Source organism: Maylandia zebra, linkage group LG12 (assembly GCF_041146795.1).
Source record: "Maylandia zebra isolate NMK-2024a linkage group LG12, Mzebra_GT3a, whole genome shotgun sequence".
Taxonomy (NCBI): Eukaryota; Metazoa; Chordata; class Actinopteri; order Cichliformes; family Cichlidae; genus Maylandia; species Maylandia zebra.
In genome coordinates, this window is record NC_135178.1 from 7,092,628 (window position 1) to 7,109,282 (window position 16,655).

At 41.1% G+C, this 16,655-nt stretch overlaps 1 protein-coding gene and 1 non-coding gene across 2 annotated transcripts; both read right to left on the reverse strand.

The window, feature by feature from the left end:
• Window positions 1-805: 805 nt before the first annotated feature.
• LOC101470183 (uncharacterized) lies at window positions 806-2,517 on the reverse strand. The gene is made up of 3 exons (XR_013101087.1): window positions 2,402-2,517; window positions 1,884-1,976; window positions 806-1,798 (listed from the first exon to the last, which is right to left on the reverse strand). It is a non-coding gene; the product is annotated as an uncharacterized LOC101470183 (transcript).
• A 1,767-nt stretch (window positions 2,518-4,284) lies between these two features.
• Window positions 4,285-16,491, reverse strand: lrp13 (low-density lipoprotein receptor related-protein 13). The gene is made up of 20 exons (XM_004567300.4): window positions 16,336-16,491; window positions 16,077-16,232; window positions 15,226-15,441; window positions 14,875-15,096; window positions 13,972-14,187; window positions 13,649-13,878; window positions 13,043-13,172; window positions 12,521-12,711; window positions 12,105-12,291; window positions 10,792-11,004; window positions 10,497-10,680; window positions 10,198-10,399; window positions 9,248-9,412; window positions 8,750-8,950; window positions 7,478-8,027; window positions 7,280-7,399; window positions 6,999-7,106; window positions 6,641-6,874; window positions 6,174-6,552; window positions 4,285-4,505 (listed from the first exon to the last, which is right to left on the reverse strand). Exons 1-20 carry the CDS (start codon window positions 16,385-16,387, stop codon window positions 4,388-4,390), a joined length of 4,074 nt encoding a protein of 1,357 aa, XP_004567357.1. The 5' UTR covers window positions 16,388-16,491; the 3' UTR covers window positions 4,285-4,387.
• Between the last annotated feature and the right edge of the window lie 164 nt (window positions 16,492-16,655).

Here is a 16,655-nt window from a genome sequence, read left to right on the forward strand (position 1 = left end):
ATCTCTATAGCCAAACCCCTCCACGAACTCACTAAGAAGTATGCCCGTCCGCCTGGCACTTTAGCCTAAAAGTTATTCTTTCCATAACAAAAATATTATATATCACATCAATCCATTCATCTATGGTAGGAATATCCTCTTTAATCCAAAGGCCAGTTATGGCCTTTTTGCAAGCTACCGACAGCACACTGAACAAATACTTATCCGGTTTGCATAGATTAAGACTCTCTAGGTTGCCTAGGTACAATAATGCAAAATGAAATTGTATTTTCTTTTGGAAGATTGTTTCCATGACCTTATGTATTTCCTTCCAAAATGGAACCACACGGGGACCTTCCCAAAAAATGTGAAAATGATTTGCTGTTGCATGTCCACAATGCCTCCAGCATGTTGTGTTCTGAGAATAATTGGATTTTTGGGCTGGGGTAATAAAATAACGAAATACATTCTTCCAGCTGAATTCCCTCCACGAGGGGGAGCTTGTTACTGACCACTGCTGCCTACAAATCCCGTCCCATTCCTCTCCTGTTAAGAATAGATTGCTCTCTGTTTCCCATCTTCCTTTAACATATCTTGTATCATGACCCCGTAGATTGATCAGTGAACAATATAATTTGTAAATGATTTTTTGATAGGGTCCATCTCTATATGCATTCTCGAATATATTTATAATCTCTTCATTCCCAGTCGATAACTGAGAATTTTTTAGCTTCTTTTAGAAGCACACACTTCTTATCGAAGAAATGAATATTATTTTACAGTTATTATTTCACTCATGTCTGTCCCGTCTGTAACATCTGAAAATAAAATATAATAAATAATAAAAACAAAGATCAACCAAATAAAAAAAAACAAAAAAAAAAAAAACACACTCATTTTACTAAACAGTTCACCGGATTTGAGACAAACATTTAATCAGTTTAATTTTCAGCTGTTTATTAATTTATTTATTGTGACTGTACTTTTGTTATTGCAACAGCTTTAGATGTGTTTATTGTATATATACAGCATATACATTAGCACCATTTTTTCCCCCCTATTTGCCAAGGTTGAGGGCAAAGTAAAAGCCATGTGTAGTTAGGACATCTATATAAGTATCAAGTCAAGGTTGTGTATATGTACAGCCATAGTGTGGTCTGTCCTGGTCACCTAGGCTGAACTCAAACTTAAATGAACAACAATTTCTGTGTTCTGTTGGGGATCAAATGCTGTCTCCTCTAGGTGGATCTGGCTCAGCAGTTGTGACCTGGAAAGTGAAACAGACAGGACCACCATCTAGTGTTGTTCCAATAGGGAGTATCAGTGGTGGGGCTGTAGGTGTTGGTTGGATGACACATGTAGGAAAGGGTGGAGTGACACCCTGGGTGGATCCTTGGTATGTGGTAATGACTTGTGGTTGAATTGTACCTATGACTACACCAGTCTCTGAAAGCCCTGAAGGATGCGTGTTTGGTAGAATGTGGGTAGGGTTAACAGCGTTAACAGAGTCCTTTGTGGGACCAGAATTGGGCACATCTAAAGAAACATCAACGCTCATCGCAGTATGAGACGGATCTGGCACAAGTTGTAAAGCATCTGGGTCAGCAGAGGTTTGTGGGTCTTCAGGAGAAGTGGCCAGAGAAGGTCCTGCATCTGCAGAGGGAAGCGGTGCTGCATCCAGGGGGTTCTCTGTAGCATCCGGCGTATTTGACTGCAGGGTTTCCTGTGAAGACCTATCATTAGTGGTGGTCTCTTCTGATGAACTGGATTCACTGGACTCTGATGACTTGGGTGAATCCTCACTTTCTTTCAGATGGACCTGTTTTATAATGAAACTGTCACAAATCCACCAATCTTTGCTATACAGTGGGAAAATGTAGCAGTAAAGTAGTATAGCTACTCACTGGTTTAGCTGTCACTAGAGTCACCATGAGGACAGCGCAAAGGGTGGCCCTCAGGACTGCCATTGCTGTCCTTCCTGTATTTGCTGAAACAAACTAAAAGAACCATATTGGTAAACTGGTAGTGTGTACATCGAGAGACAAACAGAGTACCTTCTTCTTGGTTCAGTTAAAAATGATTTCCACCTCAAATATTGTTAAAAAAGACATTTCTGGAATCATGTTTGTAGTGGCACAGATCTTTTTTCTTTTTTGGGGGGAGGGGTTGATTTACATTTAAATTTGTCAACCCTTTGCTAACATTGCCTTTAACTGTCTCAAGCATAAAATTCATTAAGTTTTAAATGAGGGTATTGCTGCATCCACTAATCTATTACTATTTGAAGGAATTAAAGAGTAACACAAGTAAACATTTTAGAATTCAATTTAAATGCATTATTGAATGTTAGTAAAGTTGTTCAACATCTTGAACTAAAACAAGTTCAGTAAAGTGAAATGCTAAGTTATGATTGAGAACCTACCTTAATGGTCGAGTGTCCTCACCATAGAAACGCTCCAGACTGATTACAGTAAATTCTCACTTCTGCTCAGTCCTCAGCAAACAATAGAACATCTGGGTTGGCCTTCTTTTTATATAGCCGTGGAAATGTGTGGGTACCGGGCCATCATTGGGTTCCTGTTCCTGGCAATATATTATGCACTGTAGTGCTGATTCCTAAAACCATGAAAGCTAAATCACCAAACACCCCCAGCTAAACTGAAATGACAGATCGCTAAAAATTCTAGGACAATGGTTGTAGAAGAATAAGTCCACCAGAAGTGCCTATTCATAAGCACAGTAAACATGTGTTTTGTGGTATTGGTTTAAACAATGGTTTAGAATTTAAATAGATGTAAAATACCTAAGGAATTTTAGACAAAGTTTCATGCATAGTGTTTGCACTGAGTGCAAAAGTACTAACGTGATTTGGATTGTTTTGATGTTCCATAGTATTAATTAAATATCCAGTGTCTCCGCAGACACTGAAACAACATATTCTATATGGACACCGTTTTGTCTCCCTGTGTTTTACAGAACAGTCAAATAAGACAATTCAGGTGAGTAAGGATCACTGCAATTCATTGTTTCCTAGCTGATTGTGACATCACCACGAAGACTACAAAGCCTTGCAGAGTGTCTGTCCACAAGTGTTACAAACCATGTCTCTCCTAAATACCTAAATAAAACATTAATCATAACAATAATAGCTTCAACTGTGTGCCATGACACTTAAAAGTGACATTTCTGATCATTTACAGTCCTCTGTAGTCTTAAGCCACCACTCATTTCTTTGTTTTGCATACAGTGAGCCAGACTAGTAATTTTTAAAATGTGATCTCTAGCAAAAGTTCGAGGTTTTCTGAAGGAGTTCCATTTGCTGCTTTTCCCCACTCAATTTTAGTTCAGTATCTGTCCATTTTTAGAAGATTTGTTTCCTTAGCTACGAGCCATTCAAGAGTTGAAAACACCTACACAACAGAAAATGTAGCAAAATACCAGTTTTGTTGTATTGTAAGGCACATTGTTACTAACAGCTTGTTGCCCCCCCCCCCCAAAAAAGTAATTTCTTTAGTTGAATCTACAAAAATAAAATGCTAAGGACAAAAGTTTGAGAGGCGTACATTGTAGTTTTGCAACAAAAAGCTGCTAGCCAGAAACTGGACATAAATCAACATGGTGTGTGACGATGAAAAATGGAAGGAACTGGAGGAGAAAAAAGTGAAAGACCAAAGAAGCCAATCTTTAAAGAAGTCTGAGGTATGCCAAATTATACAAGTGGACAGGGAAAATCTGACAATATTCATCAATGAGTGACAAATCAAACTGCTGTCAATGTGTATGCTGGTAGTAAGGAGAAGAGTACAACAGTGTTTGTAAAACAGAGGCTCTGTCATGGTTTCGTGCTACATTTCAGCCAGTGTTTGAGAGCTTGTCCAAAAAAAAAAAAAAACCCACAGAATTATGAGGAAAGTACAGTCAGATTTTGACAATGATCATGTGTCACACCAAATACTGACGTTTAAGTTTGCTAGAATTCTACAAACAATGTCTTTGCCTCGTATCATTTTTCCTGTGCATTCACAAGTTTCATTATGTCACAGCACCCATTTCCTATGTTCCTAGGAAAATCTTGTGAAATTAGGGCTGGGTCAAGACTTTTGCACCGTAGTTATTTCAGTTTAAGTAATAGTCCCCCCCTTTACACAACTGTAAAGGTCTTTTAGTCAAAACAAGGCATTAAAGTCAGACTTGCACTCACATTTTACCATCTATTATAATCCAAGTGTTCATGCTTATTCATGTCAAACTTCACAATGATGGTCTAACAGTAAACAACCTGAAATAACATGACAGGAAACTGTGGAAAATGCAGACTGTTTATTTAAAACATCACTTGTTCATAAATCAGCTCGATTCCACAGAGGATACGGCTCCCAACAAAGCAACAAAACGGGAAGCTGCTGGTTTAAGGGAGGTCCACCTCTGGCTTTTCTGCTGAGGCAGTATGGGATGTGGGAATGGTCTCCGCTTTGCTCTCCAGGTCAGTCATGCTCATCTCCTTGCCTGCTGATGGTCCAGTTCCCCTGCAGCAAGAACATGTTTAATTCTGTGATGCAGAAAAGCTCTGTTCTCAAACTGTAGAGACACCAAGTTATTTTCGCTAAAAGTCTGAATAAGAATCAAGTTCCTGACTTTGTTTTTAAATGAAAATGATGCACCATCCATAACCACACTAACTTGGCAAAAATTTGATTATCCAAACGTAACAGCATAGTCTAGACTGGATAATTGAATCAGTGAATTACTATGCAAATTGTGCTGAGATTCATGGCCCAGAGACTGAAGCCTGCTCACTTTTCTTATAAACCATGTTGGATTTTCTCTCAAATATTATGGTAGCAACACTACATTGCATTGGTTCAGTAGCAGACAAATGGACAGGACAAACATTTTTACTCCCGTTGACATCATTCCAAGTGGTTACGCCCAGTTTTAGCTTTGTAGTCACAGGAAAATATCCTAATACAAAGATACTGTATATGGAAGGTGGGCAGACCATATAAGAAATGGAACCTGCTATCATGAAATCACCACTTGGTTTATGAAGTCTCATATGAAACCTAAGATGTGCATTTTTTGTTTTGACCATCTTGGCATTTTCATTGTACAGTGGTCCACCTTTCCCAGCTTCAGTGATTTTTTTGCAATTTTGCATGTTTTTTATTTTTTATTTTATTTTATTTTTACAGTGCGATGTCCTGATCAGCTGTAGGCCATTCTCAATCTCCTCCGTGCCATGTCTCCTGCACAGTTCAGAATGCGTTCAGCTTGTCAAATTCTCATAAATCTTGGAAGTGCTGTACTGTATGTTTGCAAGTTTTCTGACAAAACGTTTTGCAGCGTCAAAGGCAACCGTGGGTGCCTTTGGTTTCATTCTATAATACTGGACTTATTGTTCTACGAATGTATGAACTTTTCTCTCTTGTTTAAATACTCTCAAAGTATGAAAATGTTCATGCCTGTCTGAGAAAAGTGTATAAAGTGTGTAGTGAGGGGGTTTTATGACCTTAAAACAAATAAAAATAAAGTTGGCTACTTCACGGATTTCACCTATCGTGGGCTATTTTTAGAACTCAACTCCCGCGATAAATGAGGGACCACTGTACAATGAAAATAAAGGCTTATTCTATTCCATTTTGAAACCAGATGTGCCGACTAAGGGATTGATATGGCATTTTAAAACCCACACGCTTGAGATTATTCCAAATCCAAACAGATTTTTCACAAATGGACATCCGTTCTTGCAGATCACCACTATCCTTGTTTGCTGTATATGCTTAATTGAGAGCCAATAGAACTAACCTCCAATTAAACAGATTTCAAGTTATAAAATCAATATAGTAATAATATTTTAACCCACATCTAATAACGTTGATATAAATGCCATCCTGAGCGTTAGCATTCTGTTGCTAGCATTTCACACCATATAGCCACTGTGCCCAAGTCTTAGAGCTGCTATTAGAAGAGCTGTAAAATAATTATCACATCAAACCACCAGTAGGTTAATGTGTGCAAATGCTTCCCAGTAAGGTGTACAAAACTAAACATTGCTGCAACCCAAGGACACCATCTATTGCAAAGGGACAAATGTTGCCAAGTCTTGTAGCCCACCCACACCAAAACCCACGGGGAGAGAGAGAGCAAGGAAAAAGTTAAATTTGAGATTTAAATAAAGAAAAAAAACAAAAAACCTTAAGTTGGCACTCTTCTTCCTCTTCACCAGCACTATTACAACAATGATCACAACTGCTGCACAGAGACCCACGGCAGCGTAGACAATGGGACCCTGCATGGTTTTCACGAGCCGGTTTTCACAGGAATCACCGCTGTAGCCCAGTGAACACACACATGTAGCAACTCCCTTCGTCTCTACACAGTGTCCGTTACCACTGCAGCGCCTCTGGCTGCACTGCTGGGCATCCAGGTTCACACGTTGAATGCTGACATTCAGTGTTGTGTTCAGACCTGTGACTTGTGAGACAGGAGAGACACTGGAAGGAGGAGGAGGAGAACTGTGAGGTTGAGTGGGAGCCAAGACCTCAGCTCCTGGGCACTGCTGGGTGCCAACACCTTTATGAAAGGGGGAAAAAAATAAAATAAAGTTTTAGCCATGGTGCAATCTACAGGAGCAGTTTTAGTCTTTAATTTTGTGTCCCACAGTTCTCATCGGAGTGGTCCGTGCAGTCTGCATGTCCATCGCAAAACTTCTCCACAGGCAGGCATGAGAGGTGATCGAGGCAGGGCCTGCTGCCAGCTGGGCAGTGTTGCTCTGGGCTGCACTGAGTGGCATTCAGAAGGATGTGGTCATAAGAGCACTTGCATGTGCGACTTGTTGGGGTGGCGAGGCACAAGTGCTCACAGTTCCCATTGTTTTCTGTGCATGGGTTAGAGCCTGATGAAATCAAGCAGATAATTAGGTATGAGGTAGTTTGGTTTTTTTGTACATGACATGTAGAAACATCTTTAAAAAGGGCAGGTTAGCCTTTCCAGGTGTTCCGTTTGTGGTTCTTACATACCCATCTGACTCCGTTTGCTGAATGCCTTTAAGCCGACCACTTGTGTGCCAACCTCAAACCATAATTTCTTATCCTGCTGAGCGTCTTTGTACCAGAGTTGGGTCTTGTCTGAAGGAACAAAAAGGTCAGTTGTACCACTAAATTATACTCAAAGATGTTGATTCCTGTGGAGCCATTATCCATGTTATGAAGTAGTCATTTACCAAAGCTGCTCGGGCCAAGATGTCATTTGAATTTTAGGAATTATAGTCAGTTATTACAGTACATGCTTGGACTCTTACCAGTGACTGTAATCCAGAGGAGGAGGTTGTCACTTACAGCCACAGCAGCCAGGCCGTCATCAACCTTCAGCTCTGTATATCCAGATCCATCAATCAGGACAGAGCCAATGGTCCCCAAACCTGAGAACATTTGACTCAAGTCATTAAGAGAACAACCTATTGGAACAACAAAACTAAAGTAAACTAGCGTCAGCTTACTCGTGTCAGCCCAGAAAATGTTATCCCCATTATTAGAGAAGACCAAAGATGTTGGTTGGACAGCATCCTTCCACACCACTCTTTGCTCACCACCATCCATGCTGGCGCACACTATTGTAGCCGTGCTGCCCGTAGCCTCCAGATCCATATTCGTGAAACAAACTCTTCCACTGGGTGGGTGAAGAGCAATCGAACCCACTCTGTTGATCCCCTCCTTTATGAGAATGGCTGTGTATGTGCCTGTGACAGCAGTGACCTGCAGGTGGGGCTGTTTGTAACTGCTCCAATAAATGTTGAGTGTTATCCAGTCGACTGCCATGGCAGTGACGGCGTCATCCAGCAGCTCAAGAAGCTGGCCCTGAGACGTCAGGAGTGAGTCCTTCAGCCTGAAAGAGCTGAGTGAAGAAGTGGCATCATCTGTCACAAATAGAGTGCGTTCCTTGAGGATGTAGTCCATGAGATTGGCTTTGTTCACGCTCGGTATCTGCAGGGCCAGATGCTCGGGCCAGCCCTTCAGCTCGGCTGTGGTGTGTTGGGACTGCAAGTAGATCTACAGAGATTGCTGGGATTAGAGTCTTTATATAATAATTAAGCATTTATATAAAAGTCTTTCCATTTTTAATGGCATTACTCGATTAGTGATGTAGCTTGCTGTGTGATACAGCCTGTCCAGAAGGGCAGGGGTGGAGTTTGCTTCACTTTTGAGTGAAGTTCTGTTTTAACAATTAGTTTAGAGCAGAGCAATTTGCCAAGTAACCTTAATAGCATTTCCTAATAAATGCATCTAAATCCAGTTAGTATTTGTCCAATGACAATCTAATGTTTGCTTCTGTTCATCACCACAGTTGACTTTAGAATCAAACAAAGAAGATGTGAATGAAGTGCATACTTTCAGCTGTGATTCAAGAAGTCTTCAAAGTCAAAATTCTAATTTTACTGTGGTGGTGTGCAGACGCAAAACAGAATGCTCAAGAGCCCAAAACCAAGGATACACATAAAGGAAAGCTGCATCAGTTATTTATACACCATTTCTAAAGCAAAAAAAAAAAAAAGGATGCATTTTATACGTGTGTGTGTGTGTGTGTGTGTGTGTGTGTGTGTGTGTGTGAGATCAGTTTGATTTTGTCCTCTTTCAGAACCCAATTCCCACTTTGAAAGTTTCTACCCAGAGCAGATTGTTCCAATTTATCAGACATTTGAGTTGCATATCCATATACAGCATATTCTGCCAATGCAGGTTACACTGAGTAAAATTAAGGCGTTTAGCAAAACCTGAGTGACACTGGACAGAGACAGCAACAGCAGAAATGCCGAATTGACCAGGTTGGAGCAGTTGAGGTCATCCTCTGCCAGCAAGAGACCAGGGGGACACTTGCACACAGCCCTGGGCCCAGGAGCAAGCACACACATGTGGGAACAACCCATCTTCTTGCAGGGGTTCACAGTGCCCATCTGGAGCATTGGGTGGATGATCTAAAAGAAGAAAAAAAAAAAAAAAACAAAAAAAAAAAAAAAAAAAAAAAAAACTTCTAAGCCTGTTTGTAACATTTTAAATTAAAAACTCTTCAGCAAGCTTTCCAGGACTAACCATTAGGGTGTGCCCAAAAACTTCTTAATTGCTTCCAACACAAAAAAAATAAAAAATAAAATAAAAATCTTCAAACATAATGGAATAGCTTTGTATGAGCACTTAACACATGAAAGGATCCAAAAATTGTACATTATGCCACCCCATTTCCTAACATGTTTTAATTCAACATCACTCCTTACCTTCACAGCAAAAGGCTGTCTGGGCCTTTTCAGCACAACTTGATGGTTTTTACCAGAGATTTTATGAGCAGCCTGCACCACTCGTTTCTTGGCATCAGACCAGTAGAGCATGTCATTGAACACTGCCACAGAAAAGGGGTTTGTGGTCTCCTTTATCTGTAGAATCTGAAAACGGCATTTATATTATTTTACATATACACACACACACACACACACACACACACACACACACACACACACACACACACACACACACACACACACACACACACACACACACACACACACACACACACACACACACACACACACACACACACACACACACACACACACACAAAAGGGTATTAGTCACCAGTTAGGTTAGACATTTTTCATTGCTACACAAAAATCATCATCTCTATATTCTTGAGTCATTTAGGGAAAAGACTTCCGTATGTAGTGCTGACATGAGACAGTTTTCCAATTTCATTGAACAATGTATGACTGCGCAATGACAATAAAGAGGTATCTTATCTAAAGTGATATTTTTAGTTATGGAAGGAGAGCGTGATAACTAAGAGGTTTGGAAAGAAAAGCATCTGGACTTCTTTAAGTCGATTGAAGAAGCTTCTTCAGAGGCAGAAGCTTCTTCAGAGGCAGAAGCTTCTTCAGAGGCAGAAGCTTCTTCAGAGGCAGAAGCTTCTTCAGAGGCAGAAGCTTCTTCAGAGGCAGAAGCTTCTTCAGAGGCAGAAGCTTCTTCAGAGGCAGAAGCTTCTTCAGAGGCAGAAGCTTCTTCAGAGGCAGAAGCTTCTTCAGAGGCAGAAGCTTCTTCAGAGGCAGAAGCTTCTTCAGAGGCTTTTCTCTTCAAGCTCCTTAGACTACGATGACTGAGAGCCTTCACAGACAGAGCTTGATAACCTTTACGCTAGAACAGCAGATTTGGGATAGGTTAAATAGATACATTTTACCCTAATGTCGTCGCCATCCAGAGTTGCAGATCCAATCGCCTTCAGTCTTTCATCTGTCCAGTAGACCCTCTCAGAGACTGCATCTACAGCCACACCACCCGGCCAGCCCAAACTCGAGTTCACCAGTGCCCTCCTCTCTGACCCATCCATCCCAGCACGCTCAATCTTCACTACATTACCAATCTCTGTCCAGAACATCAGCCTGATGAAATAAGAGACCACGAATGCCGCTTACTGCAAAAACTGAAACAGTTCTGTCTTTTTTTTTTTTTTTTTCTTTTTTTTAAATTCATATCAACCCTTTTTGTGGTAGCAGGGCAAGAGAGCGGGGCTGATCCAAGTCTTCATCCAAGATGATGCTTTGGTACAGTGAGCTTGCAGAGGCTGCTGCCAATCTGATGGCAGCAATATAACTCTTCACCCCATTGATCCAGTACAGATTCCTCCCGACCCAGTCCACAGCTATAGAATCAGCCTGAACACCTGTGGAAACAAGTGGCATCTTGTTTCCACAGGTGTTCCGTGATACAACTTTCAGACATGAGTAAACTGACATTCCTCTGAATGCTCCAGCCACATTCGAGTTGTACGAACCTTTAATCAGACTTCCTGTCATCTTCTGATCTAGAGAAGACCACATTATAGCAGCCATCTCCAGACTGACCCAGAAGACCTTCTGACCTTTCCAGTCATAGTCTAGAGACAAGACTGCCTTCTTTGCAGAAGAGGGCAATGTAACCAAGCTGTGACTACGCAAGCCATACAAGTAGATATCCGTTTGGATTGAGGACAACAGCAGGGGCTCACCTGAGGGATAAGAAAATGATCATAATGCATAAGTTATTCAACACTGAGGTTTTTTTGCTCCATTTCACCTTTTTAATGTTGATTTAAAAAAAATATAAGACTCAATAAATGTGAGCAAAATCTTGTGAAAAAGCAGGGGAGAGTCTTTCAGCAGAATGGCTAGATTTTTGTAATGCTATTAAACACATGATTTTGTGGTTTACATATTTGCCTGACACACAAAAGATGCCAGTTTGAGGAGAGCAGGAAGTGAGTCCCTCAGAGGGTTGTATCAGGAAAGTCCTCCAGATAAAAATCAAATATGCAGATCCATCTGCTGTTGTCACCTCTTCTGACTAAGGAAGCAGCTGAAAGAAGCTTTTGTATAAGGACATTACAAAAATAAAAATATTTCACCAACTGTGAGCCCACTGCTTCTCCTCCCTCTGATCCTTGCCCTTATTTGGCACGAGATTTCTTTGGGCAGCTTGTGAGCGTGAGAATGAAGTGAAAATGTGTCACACACCAGAAAAATGAGTGTTCCTCACCCTGTATTTACCCCCGCTTCCAGTTTGTGGTCTCCTGCATGTGGCTTAGTGTTTCAACAGACATGCATGCGTACTCGTTAAAAATGAAAATAAATAAAATGGGTGCAATTCCCAAAATGTCCCGCTACCCATATGGAAAAGAAATAGAAAAAGAAAAAAAAAAAACGTATAAAAGACTTGCATAAGACGTGGCCTACTTCATATAGTGAATCATATAAGGCTTATATGATTTACTCATGAAAGTGGCCACTTTCTCATTACTTTCATGTTGTTTTAGTAAGTATCCAAAACATACAAGTTTCATTTATATAATCTTTCAAGGGCTCTTATCTGTTTTCACTCGTGTGCTTTTCATACAAGTTTCACACAAGACAGATACAAACTTTACATATAAATCTGCTTTTGTCATATTTAACAGAATGCAGCAAGAATGTTATTAATCTTGAAATGGGGCATGGGCAAAAGTCAAACCCATTTGCTTTTGGTGTGGCTGCAGCGTGCTGACATTTTCAACTTTGTCCAGTTCCACTTCAAGAGTGACAACGCCATGCTGTTTATTAAAGGGAGCTTTACCAGTGATTTTGCAGTGGTGTCCATCTGCTTCCATTATAAAGCCCGGCTGACAGTCACATCTGTACGAGCCTGGAGCGTTGATGCATAGCTGACTGCACACACCTGGAGTCTGAACTTCACACTCATCAACATCAGCACAGGCCAGCCCATCCTCCATGAGCCTGAAACCTGCTGCACAGCGACAGCGCTAGAAACACCAAATGCAAATCTAACATTTAGATTACTCACTTTGAGTCACTGCAGGCTCATAGCCTTCATATACATCTTTACTGGATCAACAAAAGAGATCGTTTATCCAGAACAATCAGACTTTACATGGCAATATTGCTACATACACCCTTCAATCCATTTTCAGGCACCGTCTCTGCTGGGTAAATTTGATCGAGCACACAGAATTTTAAAGACAGACTTCTCACCGGTCCCTGAGGTGTGTTGTAGCAGCCCTGGGAGCAGTGCATGATATTTTCCTCTGCACAGTCTGTATGGCAGCTTCCTCCCTCATCTGAGCCATCTGCACAGTTTGTCATGCCGTTGCACACCAGGTTTGGATCCAGACACTCCTGACTGCCACACTGGAACTGGTGAGGGGCACATGTTACAGCCGGACCTGTAAACATGAACAGCATTCATGTACACAAGTTTAAGCAGCAGTTTAAATTACATGACTATCCATTTACTACTCTTCAGCTAGAATTTACACATTACAGGCATTTTACAGCTCATATAACTAAACATCCCAATTTGAATTAAAGAATTGGGACAGTCTCATTTTGCAAATAGAATATTCTCAGACAAACATCGACATATTTTATGTCCTCTTTTATACTATGTGCTAAACAGATATAGCAGGTGGTAAAACTGGAATAAGATAAAGACCCTTACTGCTACAAGTTTTCACATTGATGTTTAATTCTGTGAATAATTCTAAATTTACTCACATTCAGTCTCGTCACTGCCATCATTGCAGTCCTTCATGCCATCGCACAGCCAGGCTTTAGGGATGCACTTGGTCTTGGATTTGCACAACCACTGGAACTCTCCACAGTTCACTGGAGCCACAGGACAATCCTGAAAGTCCAATTAAATTTTAATCATCTAAACATGCACTTTACCACTTCACTCCTGATCATGGAGGGAGAGAGAAAAAAAAAAAAAAAAAAAAAACTGCAGGAGGCCAGCTGAACATTTAGCCCATCAGAGGACATGCAGCAGTTTTAAAGGAGAGTAAAGTACTATTCAACAACATGCAGAAACCCTGCTTCATGTCTTCTGAACCTGACATCTAAACTGTCAGAGGAAGAGGGGCATGACAGTAATACACCAACATCGATGTACACTGCAGCTAACATCTAATGTCTGGTTTTATTTACAATGATTTCCCCTTCATTTATCCACAAACAGGACCTGAACTAAATCACTAGCTCCTTACAAAAAAAAAAAAAAAAAAAAAAAAACCCCACACCACTCCCCAAATCATTTTTAAAAGATTTTTTATGGTTGCTCCTCAAAGTTTAGCATGCATGAAGCTGCTTTTTAGCATCCACCTTCTCATCAGTGCCATCTCTGCAGTCCTGGTCTCCATCACAGATCCACTCCTGCACTAGACACTCCTTGCTCTGGGGACAGCGAAGTTTGGTCTTGCAGGCTGGCACTTTGGTGCAGTCTTCCTCATCCGAACGGTCCCGGCAGTCTGGGTGACCGTCGCAACGCATTGCGGCCAACACACACTGGCCGCTGGTACACTTGAACTCTGTGTCACTGCAGTCCTCCTTTTCTATATTGACAAGAGGGAGGCAAACAAAGCATTAAAGATTACTCATATGCAAGCAAAGCTGAAACCAGGTAGGACATTAGTATGCCCACATACCACACTTTGCCTCATCACTGCCATCAGAGCAGTCACTTTCCCCATCACAAAGGAAGCTACTGGGAATGCAGCGGCTTTTGTTGTCGCATTGATGAGAACAGCCCTCCATGTACTTTGTGCATTCTGCTTCATCCGAGCGGTCCTGACAGTGAGGCACACCATCACACACCTGGCTCTTCTCAATGCACATCCTTCCATGGGCACACTGGAACTGGTCTACAAAGGACAGATTGTATAATGATTTTTTATTATGTTCACATTAATCTCTCACTTGGGCTCAGGCTTGTAGTGCATACATCTGTAAATCTACAAACACATAGACCATCCTACTGCATACACATTAGATTGTTTGTAACTGTCCAGCTTATCTGCTGATACAAATATCATCTGGCAGTTTGAGCTTCAGTTACAATAAGAGATTTTAATCCTAAATTCCACAGTTAGGTCTACATTTATTGATCTGCATATAGTGCCCTGGCTCCATGTAATGTCAGAGTTTGCAGTGGCAATGCTGGGGGGGCTCAGCTCCCAATCATAATGTCATATATGCAGTGCCTTGTAATTATCTGTGTCATGAAATTACCTCAGCATCGTCTTTCTGCCGCAGGAACAAGAGTTATTAGACTGTTAATGACAAACCTGGCTCTGTGTGAGTACACTGTAACATCATGACATCATCAACACTGGATATCTAGCCTGTTTTCATTCCATCCTGTCATCTATAGAAAAGTTAGAAAAATATAACTTAAGAAAATACTATCGCTATAGTAATTTTTAGGGGTGCTCTGATAGTAAAAAGCCAAAGTGTCAACTGGCCATGCACCAATACTGATGTGAAACTAGCGTTGCTCACTAGATGGCAGTAAAGCCATATTAATAACAAGCAGATGACAAACAGGTTACCCTTTTCACAAGACGATGAGCATTTTGCCTCATCTGAACCATCTCTGCAGTCTGCTTCACCATCACAGAAATAGTGGTTCTGGATACACTCCGAGTTGTCACTGCATGGTATGAAGCCGAAAGAACACTTAATGGGGTGAGAAGAGGTGGACTGTTTAGAAGGGCCAACCAAGACTGTAGGCACAGAGGTTGTAATGGTCTCTTCTTCCTTTTTGTCTTCTCCTGGATACATAATAAAAATAAAATACAGCAGGGAAAGCATTATAATTCAAAACCAAAAAAATAAACAAATGCACAAGTCCAACATAAAAACGAGTGTCAATTCAGTACTATAAATACATCAGAAGGTACCACAAGTGGCTTCATCTGTGCCATCTGTACAGTCCTCCTCGCCGTCACACAGGAAGTTTGCAGGCAGGCAGCGGGTCTTGTTGTCACAGTGATGAACACAGCCCCTCATTAGCGTCACGCACTGAAGCTCATCAGAGCGGTCCTGACACTGAGGTACACCGTCACACACCTGGCTCTTCTCGATGCACATCTTCCCATGGGCACACTGGAACTTATCTGCTTGTGTGCAGGCATTACAGGTGTTACAGTCACATGCACAATCGTAGTTCTTCATAAAACATAGTACCATAATAACCCCAATAGAGCACCTTGTCTCCAGAATTCTGGTTTACTTGTGGTATTTAAAAGTACAATAGGAGGCAAAGCCTTCAGCCTTTAGGTCCCTTATCTGTGGAACCAGCTCCCAGCTTGAATTCAGGAGATAGACACCCTTTCTACTTTTAAGATTAGGCTTAAAAGTTTCCTTTTTGATTAAGCTTAAAGTTAAGGCTGGATCAAGTGACCCTGAATCCTCCCTTAGTTATGCTGCACTAGGTCTAGGCTTCATTGAGTGTTTCTACTTCACTCACCATGCATTTAATCATTAGTTATTATCTCTGGCTCTACATCCCCTCACCCTGAACTGTTTGTGGCAGATGGCTGTCCCTGAGCCTGGTTCTGCCAGTGGTTTCTTCCTGTCAAATAGGAGTTTTTCCTTCCAGCTGTCACCAGGTGGTTACTTCTAGGGGGTAATCTGGCTTCCCCTCAATTATTGTATGGTCTTTATTTGTGCTTTCATGTGACTGCCGTTGTGATCTTCAACTACTTCTGCTACTCAATTTGTCTAATCTAACATACACACTGTCTCATACCTTTGCTGCATGATGTTTCACAATCCTCTTCATCTGAACCATCCATACAGTCCCGCTCTCCATCACACAGATACCTGTAGAGCACACACTCTGAACCATCTCTGCACAGTTTAGAGTCCCGGGTGCAACTTCTGAGACCACTTCCAGCAGAAAGAACTACATGAATTAAGTTGAGAGAAAAAGGACAACAAAAAAAAAAAATGTAGTCACTGCAAAATTAGAAGGTCTAGAAAAGCAGTTTTGGTAGCCCCACACTCACCCTGTAAGGAGTCTGATAATAACACCAGACAGAGAAACAAACATCCACCCATTGCCACAAAAAACAAACACGAGCCAAAAGAGGTGGATAGATGTAGCGTTTTATAATGACACCAGCTGAAGCCAATATAACCTAATTGAACACCTGCCTGAGGGGAGGAGCTATTGGTTCTGACTAAATTTTCAGCAAACCTGATAGCTCTAAAGATACATTTTCATAAATAAGCCGGAGTGAAAAATAAAACTTATCCTATTTTTCAATTTACTATTTAATTTTGTTGGGAAAATGTAAATAATGATAACCCAAGTAATAAAAAAAAT